General features: G+C 35.6%; 1 protein-coding gene across 1 annotated transcript in view; it reads right to left on the reverse strand.

Moving 5' to 3' along the window:
- LOC144980224 (ATP-binding cassette sub-family A member 2-like) overlaps nucleotides 1–25,939 on the reverse strand; it is a 99,939-nt gene that overhangs the window by 39,606 nt on the left and 34,394 nt on the right. The window contains exons 10-22 of the mRNA XM_078927821.1: nucleotides 23,766–23,918; nucleotides 22,706–22,877; nucleotides 19,262–19,389; nucleotides 16,998–17,126; nucleotides 15,942–16,203; nucleotides 13,145–13,320; nucleotides 12,679–12,782; nucleotides 11,683–11,797; nucleotides 10,705–10,895; nucleotides 7,644–7,794; nucleotides 5,791–6,000; nucleotides 2,327–2,330; nucleotides 489–559 (exon numbers count right to left, since the gene is read on the reverse strand). Of these exons, the coding sequence (XP_078783947.1) occupies nucleotides 489–559; nucleotides 2,327–2,330; nucleotides 5,791–6,000; nucleotides 7,644–7,794; nucleotides 10,705–10,895; nucleotides 11,683–11,797; nucleotides 12,679–12,782; nucleotides 13,145–13,320; nucleotides 15,942–16,203; nucleotides 16,998–17,126; nucleotides 19,262–19,389; nucleotides 22,706–22,877; nucleotides 23,766–23,918 (1,866 nt within the window). The remainder of the gene's footprint in view (nucleotides 1–488; nucleotides 560–2,326; nucleotides 2,331–5,790; nucleotides 6,001–7,643; nucleotides 7,795–10,704; nucleotides 10,896–11,682; nucleotides 11,798–12,678; nucleotides 12,783–13,144; nucleotides 13,321–15,941; nucleotides 16,204–16,997; nucleotides 17,127–19,261; nucleotides 19,390–22,705; nucleotides 22,878–23,765; nucleotides 23,919–25,939) is intronic.

Below are 25,939 nucleotides of genomic sequence, written 5' to 3' on the forward strand. Positions count from 1 at the left end.
ATTTTACACCTGAGTACGGTGAGAGAATATGAGTAAAGAGTCTTTTTTCAAGGACTCAACTATGCGCTCGAACCGAGAACTCCTGATCTGAAAGTGAGTGTCATACCACAAGACCACCCAAATGTAGCTGCTTGAAGCTTGAAGAAATAATGACAAATTATAACATGGAATAGACGCTCCAATTCCATTTACCAAGACAGATGATTTGGACCTTGTGTGTTTCCCCTTTATATACATAACACCTTGGATGAATGGTGTAGTAGTGCCTGTTAAGTGTCCATTTTGTACCAACACTCTTACAATATCCATCACTGCCTCCAGCCAGGTACTTTTTCCCACCCAAGTCAAGTGGGTTAATGTGTGTAAAGTGCCTTACACAATGTCAGGACCAAAATTTTCCATAAACACCACCCATCTGGCCACTGATCGCACTAAACATCGCTTGACTTATGCAAGGGTACAAGACACAGCACGAATAAGCCACGTACCTTGGTGAGATTGTCGATACAAACTCCAAGAGGAAGATGGACAGGATCTGATTCAAATCTTTGGGCATGTTCTGGTCAATGACATTGAAGAAATAATTTTAGTTTTATTATAAAACTATCAACATGGTATTTAACACTAAGGAAACCAACAAAAAAAAAAAAACAATTTTAGTTTTCTGACAAAACCATCTACATTTTAGATAGCACTGAGGAAACGATAAAAAATAATTTTAGTTTTATTACAAAACTATCAACATGTTAGATAATACTGAGGAAACCAAAAAAAACAACAAACAATTTTAGTTTTCTGACAAAACCATCTATATTTTAGATAGCACTGAGGAAACGATAAATCTCGTTTAAAATCAATATGAGAGATGTTAAATTCACTACCACAATCACCACCACCATCATGACAACCACTACGACATAAGATGACTATACGGCTAACATCCTGTGTGTCATTTTATGTCTATTTTCATCACATATGATGTGTCACTTATGTGTCTATGGGAATAGGAATCCAAAATCAGTCACCAGCACCCCATACCACAAAATCCCATCAACCCATACTGACACACACACACACACACACACACACACACACACACACACGACGGTCACACAACACCACTCAGACAGGTTTTCTTATTTACTTATCCAACAGCTGATATCAACATGCTAAACTAGCGACCTGCATATCAACTAGTTACATTATAGCCGTCTAAATGGATAACATGGACCTGTAGAATCCTACTTCACATGACATGGATGTCTTAAGCTATAAGTATAGTACTCAGCTGCACAACAGAATAACTCAGATTGTTATATTATATCCACAATGCCTGTCATGTACATGTTCAACATCATACAGACTGTCAATCTATACGCTATACATTACCAGACCTGTCTAATCTATAATCATAGATCCTTCATCAATAATCAGGTGTCTATAATCTATATTACTACTATAGACTGTCTATATTCATAATATAAATACAGACGCTTTTAATCTATGACCTGAATCTATAATATAGACCTGTCTATAATCTATAAATACTATAAGACTGTCTATAATCTATAATATACTAATACAGACCTGTCTATAATCTATAATATACTAATAAGACCTGTCATAATCTTAATATATAGACCTGTCTATATCTATAATACATAAGACCTGTCTATAATCTATAATATACTAATATAGACCTGTCTATAATCTATAATATACTATACAGACCTGTCTATAATCTATAATATACTAATAAGACCTGTCTTATCATATTATAAACTTATTATATAATACTAGACCTGTCTATAATCTATAATATACTAATAGACCTGTCTATAATCTATAATAACTAGACTCATAACTATCTATTAATCTATAATATATAATAAGACCTGTCTATAATCTATAATAATTCTAATTATATACTTCTATAATCTATAATCATATATACTAATACCTGTCATAACTATAATATACTATAAACCTGTCTATAATCTATATAATATATAGACCTGTCTATAATCTATAATATACTATATAGACTGTCTATAATCTATAATATACTACTATAGACCTGTCTATATCTAAATATACTACTATGACCTGTAAACTACTTAACTAATAACTATAGACCTGTCTATAATCTATATTACTACATAGACCTGTCTATAATCTATAATATACTACTATAGACCTGTCTATAATCTATAATATACTACTATAGACCTGTCTATAATCTATAATACTACTACTAGAGACCTGTCTATAATCTATAATATACTATATATGACCTGTCTATAATCTATAATATACTACTACAGACCTGTCTATAATCATATAATATACTATTAGACCTGTCTATAATCTATAATACATAACGCTTATCTATAATACTATGACCTGTCTATAATCTATAATTACTAACATAGATGTCTATAATCATATATACTAATATAGACCTGTCTATATCTATAATATACTATTAGACTGTCTATAATCTATAATATACTAATATAGACCTGTCTATAATCTATAATATACTAATAAGACTGTCTATAATCTATATTACTAAACTACCTGTCTATAATCTATAATATACTATACAGACTGTCTATAATCTATAATATCTAAATAGACCTGTCTATAATCTATAATATACTATATAGACCTGTCTATAATCTATAATATACTAATAAGACTGTCTAATATAATATACTAATATAGACTGTCTATAATCTATAATATACTATATAGACTGTCTATATCTATAATTACTACATAGACCTGTCTATAATCTATAATATACTATAAGACCTGTCTATAATCTAATATACTATATAGACCGTCTATATCTATAATATACTAATAAGACCTGTCTATAATCTATAATATATAATAGACCTGTCTATAATCTATAATATACTAATATAGACCTGTCTATATCTATAATATACTAATACAGACCTGTCTATAATATAATAATACTAATAACTTCTATAATCTATAATATACTAATAAGACCTGTCTATAATCTATAATATACTAATATAGACCTGTCTATAATCTATAATATACTACTATAGACCTGTCTTAATCTATAATATACTATATAGACCTGTCTATAATCTATAATATACTACTATAGACCTGTCTATAATCTATAATATACTACTATAGACCTGTCATAATCTATAATATACTACATAGACCTGTCTATAATCTATAATATACTATAGACTGTCTATAATCTATAATATACTATATAGACCTGTCTATAATCTATAATATACTATAAGACCTGTCTATAATCTATAATATACTATAAGACCTGTCTATAATCTATAATATACTAATAGACCTGTCTATAATCTATAATATACTATAAGACTGTCTATAATCTATAATATACTAATAAGACCTGTCTATAATCTATAATATACTATAACCTGTCTATAATCTATAATATACTATATAGACCTGTCTATAATCTATAATATACTAATATAGACCTGTCTATAATCTATAATATACTACTATAGACCTGTCTATAATCTATAATATACTATATAGACCTGTCTATAATCTATAATATACTAATAGACCTGTCTATAATCATAATAATATATGACTTTATAATCTATAATACTAATAGACCTGTCTATATCTATAATATACTACTAAGACCTGTCTATAATCTATAATATACTATATAGACCTGTCTATAATCTATAATATACTATATAGACCTGTCTATATCTATAATATACTAATATAGACCTGTCTATAATCTATAATATACTATATAGACCTGTCTATAATCTATAATATACTAATATAGACCTGTCTATAATCTATAATATACTAATATAGACCTGTCTATAATCTATAATATACTATATAGACCTGTCTATAATCTATAATATACTATATAGACCTGTCTATAATCTATAATACTATATAGACCTGTCTATAATCTATAATATACTATATAGACCTGTCTATTAATTACTAATAGACTTTATATCTAATATAATAGACCTGTCTATAATCTATAATATACTACTATAGACCTGTCTATAATCTATAATATACTCTATAGACTGTCTATAATCTATAATATACTACTATAGACCTGTCTATAATCTATAATATACTACTATAGACTGTCTATAATCTATAATATCTATATAGACCTGTCTATAATCTATAATATACTATATAGACCTGTCTATAATCTATAATATACTACTATAGACTGTCTATAATCTATAATATACTACTATAGACCTGTCTATAATCTATAATATACTATATAGACCTGTCTATAATCTATAATATACTAATATAGACCTGTCTATAATCTATAATATACTATATAGACCTGTCTATAATCTATAATATACTACTATAGACCTGTCTATAATCTATAATATACTATATAGACCTGTCTATAATCTATAATATACTAATATAGACCTGTCTATAATCTATAATATACTACTATAGACCTGTCTATAATCTATAATATACTACTATAGACCTGTCTATAATCTATAATATACTACTATAGACCTGTCTATAATCTATAATATACTACTATAGACCTGTCTATAATCTATAATATACTAATATAGACCTGTCTATAATCTATAATATACTAATACAGACCTGTCTATAATCTATAATATACTACTATAGACCTGTCTATAATCTATAATATACTACTATAGACCTGTCTATAATCTATAATATACTACTATAGACCTGTCTATAATCTATAATATACTACTATAGACCTGTCTATAATCTATAATATACTACTATAGACCTGTCTATAATCTATAATATACTACTATAGACCTGTCTCCTGGAAAATCTAAAAATTCGTAATATTTGGGAGATAATTTTTTTTATGTCCCTGTGGCAAACTTTAAAAATCAACAATTTCCTCTCACAAAGGTTAAATAACACTTCAAACTCCTTAAAATTATGTAATCTAGCATCAACTTTCATTTTCAATAAGTTTTAATGACTTAGAGATGCTGATAAAGGTCTGAGATTGGAGACAAAATTTTGTAATTCTAATAATAGGGAGGTTTGTTGGGTGAATCCATGGTGTGGTTAGTTGTTAAGCTGTCCGACTCTAGCCTTTAAGATACTGGGTTCGAATCCCGGTGTGGACAATTTTGTTAATAGAGCCAAGCCAAGATCATGAGACTGTAAATCAAAAATACCTTGGAATGATTTGACAACTCACAGAAATAATGGAAGTCAATGTTGAACGTGTCACAATACAATAGATACAATACTGTTTAAATGTGTGCCTGGAAATAGCTTCTTTCATTGTTAATTTTTGCATTTCAGATATCATCATATTTCTATTGACAAATATTTTGGCAACAAGCACATACAAAGGTGCATTCCTAGTTTCAAAGACAACAAAAAGAGTAACCGAAACACAAGCAAAACGCACTGCTTGAAGTGTGTGTATGTGTGTGTGTGTGTGTGTGTATGTGTGAGTTAAAGTGTGTGTTTGTGAATGTGTTATAGTGTGTATGTGTGCATGCGTGTTATAGAGTGTGTGTGTGTGTGTGTATGTGAGTGTTAAAGTGTGTGTTTGTGAATGTGTTATAGTGTGTATGTGTGCATGTATGTTATAGAGTGTGTGTGTGTGTGTGTGTATGTGAGTGTTAAAGTGTGTGTTTGTGAATGGGTTATAGTGTGTATGTGTGCATGTGTGTTATAGAGTGTGTGTGTGTGTGTGTGTAATAGTGTGCTAGCGTGTCACATACCAGGGTGTACATGTTCTATGTACCAGACCAGAAGACTGTAGAAGAAGCAGTCAAACAACATCATCATGATGACCATCAGTAAATTGTAATCGTCGTGCTCCACTGGTGACACGTGGATGTTGCCCCATTGGACTCCTACTCCCATTTCCTCATAGAAGGCAAAATACTTGGCACCCAGTCCAAATGCCGTGGTTGAAAACAAGGACTGGAAAAAACAAAATAATTAGTAAAGCATTTCTATCGCGCAATATCCACTAGACATGCTCAAAGTGCTTTACAAGGGGTCCCTGACCAACAGCAACACGTAATATATACAATTAGACATCACGCCTGATAGGCAATATTCATTTTCTTTCACACAGAGACAAAGATATTAACGTCCAGGTACTCATTGAGTCAATGTGAGTAAAGATCCTTTTCCAAGGACTCAACTAAGCGCTATGCGAGGCTTGAACTCAGGTCCTTCTGATCCAAAAGCGAGTGTCAGACCACTAGATCACATAGCCACATAATTGATGACAATACACAGAATCAGAGTCCACGGAAACTAAGGGATGTCAAATCCAGATCAGAAAATACAATCCCTATCGCAAGTCATAATTATTCCTTTGTGTCATTTTATGTGCAGCTGCATGGTCTTGGGGTACGACACTCAACTCCGGATCAGAAAGTCCTGGGTTTGAGTCCTGCTCTGATCGGGAAAAGGCTCTTTACTCACATTCTCTCATCGTACTCGGGTGTAAAATGAGAACCTGGTTGTCTTGGAAAAAATTGTAACATTGCCTAACAGGTGTCATATGTCTTGTTCTCCATGTTAAGTGTTGTCGTTGGCTTGGGCCCCCTTGTAAAGCGCTTTGGGTACATTTAGAGGATATTGCACTGACTACAAAGTTCAATTTTATTTTTAAAAATTGTCAGAGAAGGTTTTTCTTTCCAGTCTCTATAGACATGTTTCATTTCAGTTCTTTCTTTTTCTATTTCTTTCTCCACAGAACGCCAAGTACTTGATGCCAATTGACACGAGACTAAATCTTCACATCGCATCTTATCCTTGTATTGTCTGAAGATTGGAAATCTAGTATAGAATAAACCTGGACTCAACACAACAAATTACATATATTGCCTGGACCCCCCCCCCCCCCCCTCCTCAATAAATCTTGAAACCCCCCCCCTCCCCCTCTTCTCTCTCTCTCTCTCTCTCAACCAAATAGTTGTTGCCTTGCCAATTGGATCTAAGGTTTGGACTCCAAGACTCCACAATATTCTTCTCTGTTTTCATCTGTCATTTGTCAATTCCCTTTATCTCTCATCCTTAGCCATATCAGCTCCATGTCAACTAGTACACGAACTGTATCAAGTATGAAACCCTCTCATATTTCATGTTTTAAATAAAAAATTACACCCTTCCTCATGGCATTGTAAGATGACGTCGCCGAGGCAATCCATAAGGGGATATGGATAATCCATCAAACAAGATGTCTGATGTCTACAGGAATCACCCTTGTTGTCACAGTGAGATGCCATCACATGAAGGATTACAGATAATCCATCAAACAAGATGTCTGATGTCAACAGGAATCACCCATGTTGTCACAGTGAGATGCCATCACCTAGGCATTCCATGAAGGATTATAGATAATCCATCAAACAAGATGTCTGATGTCAACAGGATCCATCCTTGGTGTTCATATAGTGATCAAATTGAGGTTAATTATCTTGTCCAAGGAAAAAAGAAAACGTGCCCGAATCGAAGCTCAAACCGAGGACTCTCCAGGTCACACTGCAATACCTTAACCACTCGGCCACTTCACCCCCATGATATTTGATAAGTTTAACAGAAATACTCACAGCCAAGGTCTTCCATATCCCAGAAATATGGTCTCCTGCTATGTCCTCCTTGATGGCGATGTACATGTATGGAACATAGGACAGGAAATAGATGATACCAGCACAGGCTGCTGCCACTTTGGCCTTGGAGTATAGAACACTGATCAGGAACCTGTGGATTGGAATGGTGATGATGATGATGATGGTGGTGATGATGATGGTAATGGTGATGATGATGATGATAAAATAAAAAATAAAAAATTGAGTTTTTATATAGCGCAATATCCACTAAACATGCTCAAAGTGCTTTATAAAGGGTTTCTGACCAAGAGCATTACAACATGAAGAACGAGACATGACGCTTGTTAGTAGGTACCATAATAGACGTCATTTTTGTGGCAGAAAAAAACCCTATATATTTTGTGTCACGCGTTGAGAAAAGGACTATTTTCAAAGCGGGTCATTCAAGCATTAATACCTCGGCCATTAAAAAACTTACAGAGCTAAATTTGGTATTATCTTAAAGAGGAAGGTTTCAGCTTTATTCCTATACCGCTTAAACAATAAAAAATGGGCACTAAAGGTAGAAAAATGATGTTTTAAAACTTTACAGTAGCGAAAAATCCCAACATATTATTGATATAAAATTTGAACCCGAGTCTTCTAAAAGACAAACATCTTATCTCTATTTCTACCAATTTGTCTTAATGAGGGTTGTTTAATGGCCGAGCTCTCGCATTTTAAAAAAGCCCACCAAATCCTTGTTTTGAGTGTTATCAGATTTTTTTTACACCTCATTGTAGTTTGTAACAGCACACAAAATGTCATGAGAATGAGATCTCAAATTATTGACAAAAAAACCACATGAATATTTTGTTAAAGTACGTTCATAGTTTATGTTTTAGATAGTTTAAAACAAAATAAATACGATAAATGTTGTTATTTCAATTGATAACCCGAGTCGGTAAGTGGATATGTTTTAATGATGGAACAGCCTAAATAAAACCCTTATTTTTTCATTTTTTATTGACCTGTAATTCTTTGGGATGACTTTCTGGCCTTGGGTTTTTATTAAACGACAGACATTTTGTTTTTATCCATTTATCCATGTCATTTTTTTCATATCTGGTTTGTCTCTCGGTGCTTATTTATTGCTAAACAAAAAACAAGTGACGAATTTATACACACACTCTACACTCATGGCTGCCATGTTGTTGCTATGACAAAATGATTGTTTGACCTCGTTGTAACAGTAGAAGATGTTTATGATCAAAAGCATGATGTCGTATTTAAAACAATTGTATAGGAATACCCACTACCAGTAGGTTATAAATAGACAAAAGACACACAATGATTCATTTGTTTGGATTAATTCTTATAGAAGAAGAAGAAGAAGAAGAAGAAGAAGAAGAAGAAGAATAAGAATAAGAATAAGAATAAGAATAAGAAGAAGAAGAAGAAGAAGAAGAAGAAGAAGAAGAAGAAGAAGAAGAGGAAAAGAAGAAGAAGAAGAAGAAGAACCAAAGAAAGCATTGGGAGGAAAATAACTAGTGTGTGTGTCAGCAGCAAAATACAAAGAAATGGCCCAGTCCGACACACGCTGTGCGTGTTAGTTGATTACTGACTACACGTGTCAAGACCATGTCACCACACTAATCTGTGCTGTCACCCCTCCCTCTCTCTCTCTCTCGTCTGTAGCAGTGAATACATTCATGTCTAGTGGAGTGTGTAGCTGTATGATAATATACCTAGTTGACTACAATTGTTTTGTCTTTGATTCAACAAATAAAAAGTTCCTCTGTTTTGTTTTTTAAAGTCAGCGTTCGAAACAAAATTAAAACTGATTTTTTCGAGGCATGAAATAAAACTCTTTTATTTCATTTTTTGTCGGTTCTGTTTTTTCACGATACAATTTTTATTTTTATTTTTAATTATTTTTTTAAAAATGTCAGCACTTAACAAAATATATCGAGCAAAATTGCACTGTCGGAAATCCAAGAAAAGTCAGAAGATTTACAGGCCTGTTACAAGAAGGTGATAATGGATTTGGTACTGTACTTACCAGGATGTGGTGATGGATTTGGTACTGTACTTACAAGGGTATGGTGATGGATTTGTTACTGTACTTAGGAGAAGGTGATGATGGATTTGTTACTGTACTTACAAGTATGTGATGATGGATTTGGTACTGTACTTACAAGGATGTGGTGATGGATTTGGTACTGTACTTACAAGTATGTGATGATGGATTTGGTACTGTACTTACAAGGATGTGATGATGGATTTGGTACTGTACTTACAAGTATGTGATGATGGATTTGGTACTGTACTTACAAGGATGTGATGATGGATTTGGTACTGTACTTACAAGGATGTGATGATGGATTTGGTACTGTACTAACGAGAAGGTGATGATGGATTTGGTACTGTACTTACGAGAAGGTGATGATGGATTTGGTACTGTACTTACAAGGATGTGATGATGGATTTGGTACTGTACTTACGAGAAGGTGATGATGGATTTGGTACTGTACTTACAAGGATGTGATGATGGATTTGGTACTGTACTTACGAGAAGGTGATGATGGATTTGGTACTGTACTTACGAGAAGGTGATGATGGATTTGGTACTGTACTTACGAGAAGGTGATGATGGATTTGGTACTGTACTTACGAGAAGGTGATGATGGATTTGGTACTGTACTTACGAGAAGGTGATGATGGATTTGGTACTGTACTTACAAGGATGTGATGATGGATTTGGTACTGTACTTACGAGAAGGTGATGATGGATTTGGTACTGTACTTACAAGGATGTGATGATGGATTTGGTACTGTACTTACGAGAAGGTGATGATGGATTTGGTACTGTACTTACGAGAAGGTGATGATGGATTTGGTACTGTACTTACGAGAAGGTGATGATGGATTTGGTACTGTACTTACGAGAAGGTGATGATGGATTTGGTACTGTACTTACGAGAAGGTGATGATGGATTTGGTACTGTACTTACGAGAAGGTGATGATGGATTTGGTACTGTACTTACGAGAAGGTGATGATGGATTTGGTACTGTACTTACGAGAAGGTGATGATGGCACAGGCATAGATCTCCAGTACAAAGAAGATGATTAAAACATTGGAATAGGGTAGGACCTGACCCAACTTGAGAAGGCCAGTCATAAGGGTCACTGATATGGTCATCTGGCAGAAAGTGGTCAGGAACCAGGCACACCAATGGACAGCATTGCTCAGACCCATCATTTTCATCACCTGATACATTATATATAGATATTACATTTCATCAATCTGATATATATAATATGTACATATATATAAATTTGACATTTCATCACCTACTAATATAATATGTACATACATTATATATATTTGACATTTCATCACCTAATAATATAATATGTACATACATTATATATATTTGACATTTCATCACCTAATAATATAATATGTAAATTTATATACAGTGGTGATCGCTTAAATGCCCTCTAGCTGAGTGTCTGTATTGTCCAAATGGCTGCTAATTTGGTGAAACAGAATCATTTATATACAATTTATGCTTTGTTGGGCAGTGTTTCATCCACTCTTTCTGATTATTGTCATGCAGTGTTTCATCCACTCTTTCTGACTATTGTCATGCAGTGTTTCATCCACTCTTTCTGATTATTGTCATGCAGTGTTTCATCCACTCTTTCTGACTATTGTCATGCAGTGTTTCATCCACTCTTTCTGATTATTGTCATGCAGTGTTTCATCCACTCTTTCTGACTATTGTCATGCAGTGTTTCATCCACTCTTTCTGATTATTGTCATGCAGTGTTTCATCCACTCTTTTTCCTTTGTTGAGCAGTTTCTCATACACGCTGGCTGCTTTGTCGGGCAGGTTTTCATACACACTGGCTGCTTTTTTGAGCAGTTTCTCATACACACTGGCTGCTTTGTCCGGCAGGTTTTCCTATACACTTTTCCGGATTTCCACCGTACACCAGAGCATCTGGCCTAATTTGAAACTTAAAAGACAACAAACAGATTGACCCCTGACCTCTTTAAGTCGTTGTTCTTTCTCATAGACTATACTCTGTACCAACATGGAGACGGAATAGACCCAGGAAAATGTTAGACACAATGGCATCACGTGTTCTATCATAAACATGAACCTGAGGAGTCAGACAATTGGACAGTCCATTCATATCAACCATAGAAACATAAGAAAACATGTGTTAGTGCAGTGTCAGTCGGAAGGTGAACATTTTGGATTTGCATTTTTTGCTTTTTATGAAAGAAAATGCTCCCCAGAGGATTTTAATCTTTATTTGAAGTAAATCGGAAGATTTTCATGAAGTTATGGTCAGATGTATGGGAAAGGTATCCAGCAACTTTTCTCAAATTTCATACTTTTTCAACTTCTTGACTAGCTGTAAAAAAATATTTAGAAGTGAAATTAAGCTTTGATATTTCCCGAAGATGTACAAAAAGGGTTGATTTAATCATTTATGGCAGGAACTCGTTTTTGATAATAATTGACCTTCTAACTAAACTTGGCAATATCTCAGTTTAAACCTTTTCACCATCCGACTGATTACGTCATTCACTGTAACATATCCAATAATATCAGCAATGGGCTTGTGGAAATACCAAATACGATCACAGAAAAATAACGATAAGTATTGAATTGGAAGTTTCAATTCATTAGACGAAGACAGATACTGTGGATGTTTCGGGTTTCCCCTTCATCAATAAAACATGATGAATGACACATATCTCATTTGTCCTCTCACTGTCTTTCTCTCTCTCTCTGGTCATGTGATCTTTTTCCAACCCAACATGCCAGTAAATTAGAATGACACCAGTAAGACATCTGGATTTGACTTTAAAATCTGCGACTATTTTCAAATCCTTTTTTCCTTTTTAAGATTGTCCTTTCTATTACGTTCATGAAAGAGGAATATTGGCCTTTATAATTGTGTTTGTATTAGACGCACTATGAATGTGTGTGTGTGGAAAGGGGGTGGGGGGGGGGGGCATTAAAGCTACTGACCTGTCATAAACGTAACAGGGATAAGGGAATTCCTGGACATACACGCCTGGTTCCACCACATCCCTGCCCACTTGAAGGTCAATCACAGCTCTCTCTATCATGTCCTGGAACACATCCAAGCCACACAGAGTTTTATTAAAATAAATAAATAAATACATAAATAAATAAATATATAAATAAATAGATAGATAGATAGATAGATAGATAGATAGATAGATAGATAGATAGATAGATAGATAGATAGATAGATAGATAGATAGATAGATAGATAGATAAATAAATAAATAAATAACTAAATAAATGATGATGGTGATGATGATGATGATGATGATGATGATGATGATGATGATGATAATGATGATGATGATGATGATGATGATGATGATAATAATAATAAAAATGATGATGATGATGACGCTCTGAAGCTGTTATGTTAGATGTTGACACATTTTCCGCAACGGCTTACCTGCACCCAGACAAATCCAAACTTGTAGTAATAAGAATGATGGCGACCAGGTCCTGGTGTCCACGTGGGTTTTCTCACCTGCTTGGTGGTTGGTAAGAAGGTGGCGTTTTGTCTGATTTTGTAGGACAGGTGAGGGGGGATGGAACCATCCTCAGGTAAATCGTTGAACACCACACCTGAGTGGAATGGAATGGACACACACACAGTGACTATTTGAATAGTGGGTGGAAGTTGTACAAATGTTGATATAATCGGTAGGCTATCCCTACAAATGTTGATATAATCGGTAGGCTATCCCTACAAATGTTGATATAATCGGTAGGCTATCCCTACAAATGTTGATATAATCGGTAGGCTATCCCTACAAATGTTGATATAATCGGTAGGCTATCCCTACAAATGTTGATATAATCGGTAGGCTATCCCTACAAATGTTGAAAATAATCGGTAGGCTATCCCTACAAATGTTGATATAATCGGTAGGCTATCCCTACAAATGTTGATATAATCGGTAGGCTATCCCTACAAATGTTGATATAATCGATAGGCTATCCCTACAAATGTTGATATAATCGGTAGGCTATCCCTACAAATGTTGATATAATCGGTAGGCTATCCCTACAAATGTTGATATAATCGGTAGGCTATCCCTACAAATGTTGATATAATCGGTAGGCTATCCCTACAAATGTTGATATAATCGGTAGGCTATCCCTACAAATGTTGATATAATCGGTAGGCTATCCCTACAAATGTTGATATAATCGGTAGGCTATCCCTACAAATGTTGATATAATCGATAGGCTATCCCTACAAATGTTGATATAATCGATAGGCCATCCCGTTTGATGAAAAGGTTTGACTAGAGTTGCATGGGTCCCAGCCCCATGTTTTCCTATGACAAACTTTTCATTAAATTGACCACTTGACTGTGATAAGGACGAATTGGTCCACTGTAGACTGACTGCAATGCAGACGAAATTGTCTTCTATCTCAAGTCATTATTCCTTTCAGTTGTTTACCACTTAAAACAACTGGCAACTCTTTCTCCTTTACAAAATGACTATTCCAATGGACGCTTGAAGTGAATTAATGGCAAAATGACTGGTTTTGGAGACGAAATTAGCCAATAAAATGATGCAAGTCAGATGGAAAGTAATCCCAGCCCGATTAATTTACAAGGATCAACAGTCATACCAACATAGATAATGTCTTTCAATTTGAAAATGAATAGGATCAACAGTCATACCACTATAGATAATGTCTTTCAAATTGGAAATGAATATGATCAACAGTCATACCACCATAGATAATGTCTTTCAATTTGGGAATGAATATGAAGTGAGTTTTAGTTTTATGGCTTGCCCATACAAAACTTCCCATAATTTCAAGATTTCGCCCATTCTATTCAATAATTCTTTAAATTTTCCCTCTTTCCAGAAAATGTCCACAGTGGACAACTTCTCAAACAGCTCAAGGTGGACAGCCTTATGTTCAATCCAGTCATGTTCCAAATGACCAGCAAGTTTAGACTATTTTATAATAAGATGTAAATTTACAGCTTTGTTCTACGTTTCATTTTGATAGACAAAAACCAAATCCTAATCCTGGGACATGTAGAGTCATTTCCACACACATCACACTCTAAATTTTGATTAAATGAATTTTATATCCAGACTGTCGAATCAGGAGAGTCTCAATTTGACCAGGACAGCTGGAAGCTCCTGTGTGTGTGTTTGTGTTTGTGTTTGAATAGGTGTGTAAGGCATTCTGATTGACGGTTTTGGAGATAGGATTGTTTTTAAGTTTTTTTAGAGTTTTACAGCGCTTGCAACACATTTAGGTCACAAGCACCAGTAAAAAGGAAAAAATTGGGATAGTTGATGTACAATTAAAAGAACTTCAGGAAAAAGTAAGACAAAGGGAAATTGGTTCAAGTAGGGAACAGATGTAGATTCCAAGAGCACACTATCAGTGTTCTTAGTTTGAGGTCACCTAAATGTCTCACCCAGACACCAGCACAAGATCCCACTAAGAGAAATATAAACTCAGATGTTTACAAATCATATGTTAAAAATAAAAAATAACAGTACATAACAGAGTGATGATTCACAAGGGAAAAAAAAACAATCTCCCAAAACTATAACTTTATACATTCGATTGACTGGCCAGGATCAGAACAAAACAAAAGTAATCTCATTCCAAGACAAAGACAAAAAGCAATTGGAAAACAGATATAGGGTATAGAATACACAGCAAGTACCTCCCTGCCCACTATGGAAGGTTGGGAACCCCACCCAGGTTTTGGAGATAGAGCGAAATACACAACTGTATGTCAATGTGTAATCCAGACTTTGTGTCATCGTAAGTCCCAGTTCTGATGCACTTCAAAATTTTCACTCAGCAGTCAAGTGGTTAAAATATTACAAACATTCTGACATTGAAATGGTTGACAAGAAACAATGGCATTGTGGGATGGCTGAAACATGCCTGCAAATCTTATGGCATTGTGGGATGGCTGAAACATGCCTGCAAATCTTATTTGTGTGGCTGTCTGGTCTAGTGGTATGAGACTCGTCTTCGGCCCAATAGATCCCCCGAGTTTGAGGCTTACTATATAGAGCACACAAGCAAAACACTCAATTCAATCTGTGCTGTTTTCAAATGGAAAAATTATTTTTGTTTGGTCATGGTGAGATGGAATAGACATGCAAAACCAAACAACATAAAATATTTTATAGAAAAAAATCTCTCAGCTTGGATATGAATATGAATGATGAACCGTAGTCCAACTGACCTGCAATAACACTAGCATTGTCATAGTAGGCCTGGTGAAGGAAATAATCCAACATGTCTTCCTCTGTTGCAAAGCCACGGAAGATGTTGAGGTTGATTCCCTTCATCATGTGGAGCCATCCATTGGCCGCGTAGTCTATCAAACTCAACTGGTGATCGTATTCAACTGCTGACCGAATGTGCATGTCAAGGTAAGGTGAAAGGTCATAGAGATTGAAAAGCCATGCCAAAACACTGTGATGTTCTCGGATGTCCTTTTGTATCTGATTGAGAAACAGTTTGGAATATCGACATTAGAAAGGGAAATAACTCATTCATATTTATAGAGCATTTAACTATAGCATTAATATAGTGCAATATCCACTGAACATACTCAAAGGGCTTTACAAGGGGGTCCCTCCCAACAGCAACAATTAACACATAAGCCAAGACATGACGTCTGTTAGGCAATTTTACAGTTTTTGTGGACAAAGGCAACGCTGTTAATTGCCAGGTACTCATTTTACACCCAAGTACAGTGAAAGAATGAGGGTAAAGAGCCTTTTCCAAAGACTCAACTATGCACTACTCAGGGCGGACTCGAACCGTGGACCTTCTGATCCAAAGACAAGAGTCATACGACTAGGCCATATTGCCGCACATTTGATATGATGAAAGAATTTCTATAAAGAGGTTTCCATTTATTCATATTCCAATTCAGACAGTTTGTTTCCACAGGTGTTGAGTGTGCCTTTGTTGTGAGTTATGAAGACAAAGGTTTGCATGTTTATTCTTTGTCTTGATTTGACACATGTGTCAATTTGGTACAACATGCCTGCACTCTGCATACACCAATATCCTCAACAAACAAATGATGTAACATTTTACCATATTTGTTTAATAATTTTCAACCCGGGGGGCACATTTTGGGGCTGATCTTTGTCACTCCATTTCACGGTATAATAAATTTTAAAATAAGATTTAACCAGCGTGTTTTGGGGAGTTGTGAGAAGTAGCCAAGGGTGAAACAATAGGTAAAAGGGTGACGAGGTGTTTCATGACAAGGGAATGTTCTTGCCTTTTTCATGAGCTCCAGGTTGTGTTTAGTCTTGTCCTTGTGTAGATAAACGTGTAGTCGTTGCGAGATGTTGAGCCACTCGTGGGCGTAGTCACTGATCAGGTCAATGAAGGCAATGGTAGTGTTGGCCTGTGAGGTGGAAATCACTCAGATTATTGGACTCACTTTGGTAATTATAATGATATCAATAGTAGTAGTAGTAGTAGTAGTAATAGTAGTAGTAGTAGTAGTAGTAGTAGTAGTAGTATAGTAGTAGTAGTAGTATAGTATAGTAGTATAGTAGTAGTAGTAGTATAGTAGTAGTAGTAGTATATAGTAGTAGTAGTAGTAGTAGTAGTAGTATAGTAGTAGTAGTAGTAGTAGTAGTAGTAGTAGTAGTAGTAGTAGTAGTAGTAGTAGTAGTAGTAGTAGTAGTAGTAGTAGTAGTAGTAGTATGTAGTAGTGTAGTAGTAGTAGTAGTAGTAGTAGTAGTAGTAGTAGTTAGTAGTAGTAGTAGTAGTAGTAGTAGTAGTGGTGTGGGTGGTGGTGGTGCTGGTAGTGGTAGTAGTAGTAGTAGTAGTAGTATAGTAGTAGTAGTAGTAGTAGTAGTAGTAGTAGTAGTGGTAGTGGTAGTAGTAGTAGTAGTGGTAGTAGTAGTAGTAGTAGTAGTAGTAGTAGTAGTAGTAGTAGTAGTAGTAGTGGTGGTGGTGGTGGTGGTGGTGGTGGTGGTGGTAGTAGTAGTAGTAGTAGTAGTAGTAGTAGTAGTAGTAGTAGTAGTAGTAGTAGTAGTAGTAGTAGTAGTAGTAGTAGTAGTAGTAGTAGTAGTAGTAGTAGTAGTAGTAGTAGTAGTAGTAGTAGTAGTAGTAGTAGCAGTAGTAGTAGTAAAGCCGACAAATGGATTTAAAGAGGCAAAATTGAATCAAAATGTAACCAATGAATTGCAGTATACGGCCTTATATGGTCATTGTCTTAACGGCCTTATATGGTCATTGTGTCTTAGTTGAAAAAATAGATCGTGTCATCTCAATTTACCATCATTACAGCAATGGCCTCACCAAAGTGCAGAGATCTCACTCTTCAACAGAAACTTTAATTGATTGCAGATGCAAAATCCATTCCAGAGCAAATGCAAGGTGAGCTAGTTACAAAGAATGGTGTATGAAGAAACCTAGTCTTATGTTTGATAAAAAAACAAAACAAGGATGATGCTGCAGTTAAGCGAGTAACGGGTCAAATCTGGGATGTGAATGACAGAGAGATGGCTAGCAAGAAGTTGTTGAAAATGCCTTAGTCATGTGGAGCTAAATCATGGCGTCTGATTGTCTGGAGACATAATTATGAAAAAGACAACTGAACTGTCGTCAACTCACGTTTTTCTCACCATCAAAAGCCTGGTTCTCCAGATGGAAAGGTCGACACAATGTCGTGTTTAAAAAAGGACATGAAAATAACACAATGCTGTTACATCATGGTTACTATTCTTACAAAAAAGAATGTCACATTTTGTTGTAGATAAAACATGAAAAAAAAACCCAAGAAACCCCCCCACCCCCCCCCAAAAAAAAAAAAAAAACCCCAAAAAAACAAAAATCAAAGATACCCAACCTTCTAATTAGGTCATATCTTAAACATGACAGTCCCAAGCCCACAGAAAAGTCAGATGGGAGGTCCTACATAAATGGCACCTGAAAGCTGGTGCTTAGATGCTATTTCTAGCTTCTCCACTTAATGGCACACTCCGACACATGAACCCAAATTCCCGAGGGTTTGCCATTAAGTGGAGTCGACTGTATTATTATTATCATCATCATTTTCATGACGACTTTGGTAAAAACCTTAACCTGTTAGAGCTACAAGGAAAGGTCAAGATGATTCATCCAGATGTGATGAATGAATAAAATGTCATATGAAACATGGAATGACTTTGAATTGATTGATGATAGATGGATGAATGACTGATTGGACGGATGGGAGAGTGGATGGATGGATGAATACATGGATGATGGGACGGATGGATGGATGGATGGGGTAATGGATGGATGGATGGATGGATGAATACATGGATGATGGGACGGATGGATGGATGGATGGGGTAATGGATGGATGGATGGATGGGGTGATGGATGGATGGATGAATACATGGATGATGGGACGGATGGATGGATGGATGGGGTAATGGATGGATGGATGGATGTAAAGATGGATAAGTGGATGGACCGGTGACTGACTGGATGGATAGACGGATGGATGGATGGGTGGATATGATTTATGACATGAAGTAATACCTTTTGGATGATGCTGTCAGCAGCGGTTCCATTCGGTGCATACAAGATGGCAGGGTTGTTGTAGAAATAATGGATCATGATACTCAATTTGTGTCTCTGTGTCTTGGACATTCCAAGGGTGTCTAGCTCTACAACAACAACAACAACAACAAAATAAATAAACAAATATAACACTGGATTCAATCAAGCCATCATCTACATTGCAATACATACAAATACGCAGTTTTGGTTGGATGTTTCTATCCTGTGTCACAACTATGGACTTGCCACAGAAAAACTGATCTCAGCTTTAATTTGCCAAAAACCAAAAACCAAATCCCATACAAGAAATCCACAATTCAATAAATAAAGACAAGATTTTACGTTAATTTGACAGAAATCCCAAATTGGTCAATCTTTACAAAAGATGCAGTAACAAAAAAAATAAATAAAATCAATAAACTTCCCTTTATTCATCCCCAAGGGGAAATTTGTCTTTAGGGTCTATTCCAAGGGATGACTGAGGGTCTATTCCAAGGGAAGACTGGAATAACCCAGGCGTCAGCCGCAGTGCAGCGCTGCAAAGTGAGCTAGGGCAAGGTGACTTGCTCAAGGCCACACAATGAAGCGGGTAGTCGAACTCGGTACCTTTTGGGTACAAAGCAAAGACCGTACCACTGAGCCACGCTGCCCCCAAGAATCAACCATTCGATTTCATAGCCATTAATTTTACTCTAAATTTTGTTTTATTAAAAAATGTGAATCTTGACCTCTCAAGAAACCAAAGGATGTCACAAATTCTTTCTGTCACACAAAAATTGTGTCTCAGATACAAAGACTTCTACGTATCATAGTCTGTGGATGTCATAGTGACTTCTACGTTTCATAATCTATGGATGTCATAGTGACTTCTACGTATCAAAATCCGTGGATGTCATAGTGACTTCTACGTATCATAATCCGTGGATGTCACAGTGACTTCTGCGTATCATAGTCTGTGGATGTCATAGTGACTTCTACGTATCATAATCCGTGGATGTCACAGTGACTTCTACGTATCATAATCCGTGGATGTCATAGTGACTTCTACGTATCATAGTCTGTGGATGTCATAGTGACTTCTACGTATCATAATCCGTGGATGTCACAGTGACTTCTACGTATCATAGTCTGTGGATGTCATAGTGACTTCTACGTATCATAGTCTGTGGATGTCATAGTGACTTCTACGTATCATAATCCGTGGATGTCACAGTGACTTCTACGTATCATAGTCTGTGGATGTCATAGTGACTTCTACGTATCATAGTCTGTGGATGTCATAGTGACTTCTACGTATCATAATCCGTGGATGTCACAGTGACTTCTGCGTATCATAATCCGTGGATGTCATAGTGACTTCTACGTATCATAATCCGTGGATGTCATAGTGACTTCTACGTATCATAGTCTGTGGATGTCATAGTGACTTCTACGTATCATAATCCGTGGATGTCACAGTGACTTCTACGTATCATAGTCTGTGGATGTCATAGTGACTTCTACGTATCATAGTCTGTGGATGTCATAGTGACTTCTACGTATCATAATCCGTGGATGTCATAGTGACTTCTACGTATCATAATCCGTGGATGTCATAGTGACTTCTACGTATCATAATCCGTGGATGTCACAGTGACTTCTGCGTATCATAATCCGTGGATGTCATAGTGACTTCTACGTATCATAATCCGTGGATGTCATAGTGACTTCTACGTATCATAATCCGTGGATGTCATAGTGACTTCTACGTATCATAATCCGTGGATGTCACAGTGACTTCTGCGTATCATAATCCGTGGATGTCATAGTGACTTCTACGTATCATAATCCGTGGATGTCATAGTGACTTCTATGTATCATAATCCGTGGATGTCATAGTGACTTCTACGTATCATAATCCGTGGATGTCATAGTGACTTCTACGTATCATAATCCGTGGATGTCATAGTGACTTCTACGTATCATAATCCGTGGATGTCATAGTGACTTCTATGTATCATAATCCGTGGATGTCATAGTGACTTCTACGTATCATAATCCGTGGATGTCATAGTGACTTCTACGTATCATAATCCGTGGATGTCATAGTGACTTCTACGTATCATAATCCGTGGATGTCATAGTGACTTCTACGTATCATAATCCGGGGATGTCATAGTGACTTCTACGTATCATAATCCGTGGATGTCATAGTGACTTCTACGTATCATAATCCGTGGATGTCATAGTGACTTCTACGTATCATAATCTGTGGATGTCATAGTGACTTCTACGTATCATAGTCCGTGGATGTCATAGTGACTTCTACGTATCATAATCCGTGGATGTCATAGTGACTTCTACGTATCATAATCCGTGGATGTCATAGTGACTTCTACGTATCATAATCCGTGGATGTCATAGTGACTTCTACGTACCATAATCCGTGGATGTCATAGTGACTTCTACGTATCATAATCCGTGGATGTCATAGTGACTTCTACGTATCATAATCCGTGGATGTCATAGTGACTTCCTCACCAACAGTACAGGCCCCAATTGCTCAGTTTGTAGGACACTCGATCCACACGTAAAGGACGAATATCCATCCTGGGTGAAGTGGACATGCTTTCTGACTCCCCTGTCCACCCAGCAGTCATTGGGGAGCTGGGTCTGGTAAATATGGTGGAAAGTACTAGCATTCTATCGAAAGGGTAGCAAGCAGCTACTACTGTCTGTTTAACTCTGTATAAACCAGGATAAAGTCCGGCCACACAAGCTGTTGTATGGCTCTGAAGGATTATCCCCAAAGGTGACCATCTTGCCTGAAAGAATCTAACAGATGTCTACTTTTTTACAGATTTTGGTGTTTTTGTTTTTTGTTTTTAAGGGTTTTACGGCACTTGCAACACATTTAGGTCATATCAGCGCCAGTAAAAAGGAAGAAAATTGGAAAGTAAAAACATTCTAGATGTACAATTAAAAGAACTTGAGGAAAAAGTAAGACAAAGGAAAATGGTTCAAATAGAGAACAGATATAGATACCAAGAGCACACTATCAATGTACTTCATTTGAGATCACCTAAATATGTCACTCAGACACAAGTTCAAGATCCCACTAAGAGGAAAACACACCAATGTTTACAAATCAATTGTTAAAAATTTCAGTACATAACAGAGATGATTTACAAGGGAAAAAAATATCATCTCTCAAAACTACAACTATACATTCAACTGTTTCCCTCCAGCAAAGGACTCTGGCCAGGGTCAGGACAAAACTAAGTAATCTCATTCCAAGTCAAAGACAGAAAGCATGTCGGGAAACATATAGGGGAATAAAAGACACAACAAGAACCTTCTAGTCCATTACGGAATAACACTCGGACAGATTTTGTGAAAGATTTCAGATAGAACATAATAGCGATCATTACGTCATCTCCCTACCTTCATCAAAGTCACTGGATTCACCATTGTGCCCATCACTTCCCATCCCACCATTGGGATTATGGGTAGTCTGGGACGGAGGCTTCTTACCACACACCGCCTTGTGCAGGAAGTCCCAGATTCGTTTCCAGCTGCCATTCTTCCTGACAGCGTCATTGTCACTTCCAGTCTCCTTTGGGAATCAAACAGGAACGTTCATTGATTATCAAAACTCTTTCAATCAAGACACCACATGCTCTCTCTTCCTACCTCACTCACTCACTCACAAAACTCCCCTCCCACATTCTCTATCTCTCTCTTCCTACCTCACTTTCTCACAATAGCCCCCCCCCCCCCCCCACATGCTCTATCTCTCTCTTCCTACCTCACTCACTCCAAATCAAGACATATACTCTCTCTTTCTATCTCACTCACTCACAATTCCCCCTCCCCAAACACACACAAAAACGACGAGAATACTATCAATAATAATTAAAATAATAATATAATGATAATAATAATAATAATAATAATAATAATAATATAATAATAATAATAATAATATAATAATAATTTAATAATAATAAATAATTAATAATAATAATAATAATAATAATAAATAATAATAATAATAAATAATATAATAATAATATATAAATAATAATAATATAATAATAATAATAATAATAATAATAGATAATAATAATAATAATAATAATAATAATAATAATAATAAATAATAATAATAATAATAATAATAATAATAATAATAAAATAATAATAATAAAAAAATTAATAATATAATAATAATGATAATGGGGAAGCGTGGCCCAGCAGTACAGTCTTTTTGTCGTACCCGAAAGGTACTGAGTTTGATCACCCGCTGCTGCGCTGTGTGGCCTTGAATAAGTCACCTCGCCCTAGCTCAATTTGTGGTGCTGCACTGCGGCTGATGCCTGGGCTATTCCAGTCTTCCCTTGGAATAGACGCTAGAGAAGAGGGAGAAGAAGGACAACAATAATAATGACAACAACAACAACAACAACACTAATAAAACTTGACATTTGGAATGGTAACACACCTGTCCAGTATCCCCATGGCCAGGCAAAGGGGTGGAGCCAGAGGGAAGGGGTGTGGTCATATTGATATCTGTCATATTCTCCACAAACGGCAACAAAGAAATCAGCTGATAAATTTCCTCCAGTTCTCTCTGAAACTTCATGAATCGTTCTGCCTGGAAAAGATGAAGGGTTGATGATTGTTGTATGTTCATTGATATACATATTGATGACTGTTGTATGTTCATTGATATACATATTGATGACTGTTGTATGTTCATTGATATACATATTGATGACTGTTGTATGTTCATTGATATACATATTGATGACTGTTGTATGTTCATTGATATACATATGATGACGTTGTAATGTTCATTGATATACTTTTGATGACTGTTGTATTTCATTGATATAATATTGATGACTGTTTAGTTTCATTGAATACATTGATGATGTTTATGTCATTGATATACATAATTGATGACTGTTGTATGTTCATTGATATACATATTGATGACTGTTGTATGTTCATTGATATACATATTGATGACTGTTGTATGTTCATTGATATACATATTGATGACTGTTGTATGTTCATTGATATACATATTGATGACTGTTGTATGTTCATTGATATACATATTGATGACTGTTGTATGTTCATTGATATACATATTGATGACTGTTGTATGTTCATTGATATACATATTGATGACTGTTGTATGTTCATTGATATACATATTGATGACTGTTGTATGTTCATTGATATACATATTGATGACTGTTGTATGTTCATTGATATACATATTGATGACTGTTGTATGTTCATTGATATACATATTGATGACTGTTGTATGTTCATTGATATACATATTGATGACTGTTGTATGTTCATTGATATACATATTGATGACTGTTGTATGTTCATTGATATACATATTGATGACTGTTGTATGTTCATTGATATACATATTGATGACTGTTGTATGTTCATTGATATACATATTGATGACTGTTGTATGTTCATTGATATACATATTGATGACAGTTGTATGTTCATTGATATACATATTGATGACTGTTGTATGTTCATTGATATACATATTGATGACACAGAGTTGATGGTTGTAGTGGATTTGTTTGTTTTTAAGGGTTTTACGGCGCTTGCAACACATTTAGGTTAAATCAGTGCCAGTAAAAAGGAAGAAAATGGGATAGTAAAAAGATTTTAGATGTACAATTAAAAGTAGATGGGGAAAAAGTAAGGCAAAGAGGAATGGTTCAAATAGGGAACAGCTGTAGATTCCAAGAGCACACTATCAGTGTATTTAGTTTAAGATCACCTAAAAGTCTCACCCAGACACCAGCACAAGATCCCAATAAGAGGAGTACACTCAGATGTTTACAAATCATATGTTCAAGATGAAAAATAACAGTACATTACAGAGAGATGATTCACAAGGAAAAAAAACATCTCCCAAAACGACAACTATACATTCAACTGTTTCCCTCCCAGCCAAGAACTCCAGCCAGGGTAAGGACAAGACTAAGCAATCTCATTCCAAGACAAAGACAGAAAGCCATTGCAAAACAGATACAGGAGGTCGTGAAATCCCCCCAGGTAGTGGATATATAGATATACATGAACCATGCACAAACGCCATTATTTTTTTTTTCTTAGATTTAAACTAATATCTGTATCTGTATGGTTGGTGCTGAAGAAACCAATGGTCTGGTTGTATTTCAGCGGCGTCCTCATTGGGCGCGGGCCCTTGTCAGTCGGGCCTTGAAATCGTTTAGGTGTGGTGCCATGATGACCAGTTCATCCAGCCCATTCCACTCCGAGATAGTTCTAATGAAGAGAGAATTTCTGTAGTTTTGTGTTCTTGTCTGTGGGATTTTGAAGCAGTTCGAATTGTTTGTGGCGTAATATGAAAACCTGACCCCTCCCCTCCCCTTGTGACCAACACAGACCAGCCACAACCCTTTTCTTTGGCAGGAAACAGATATGAGATATAAATACAATTGACAAGTGTTATAGCAGAATTCCCATTGTTAACAAACAAGCTATGAGTCAGACAGCCAAAACAAATAATGACTTGAATTCATTCCAATCACATTATTTCTCCCTTAGAGCCTTAGAATTCATTCCAATCACATTACTTCTCCTTTAGAGCCTTAGGACCCATGGAGC

The sequence above is a fragment of the Berghia stephanieae genome, chromosome 9 (genome assembly GCF_034508935.2).
Source record: "Berghia stephanieae isolate SIO BIC M18660-M18661 chromosome 9, UCSD_Bste_1.3, whole genome shotgun sequence".
In the NCBI taxonomy this organism is placed as follows: domain Eukaryota; kingdom Metazoa; phylum Mollusca; class Gastropoda; order Nudibranchia; family Aeolidiidae; genus Berghia; species Berghia stephanieae.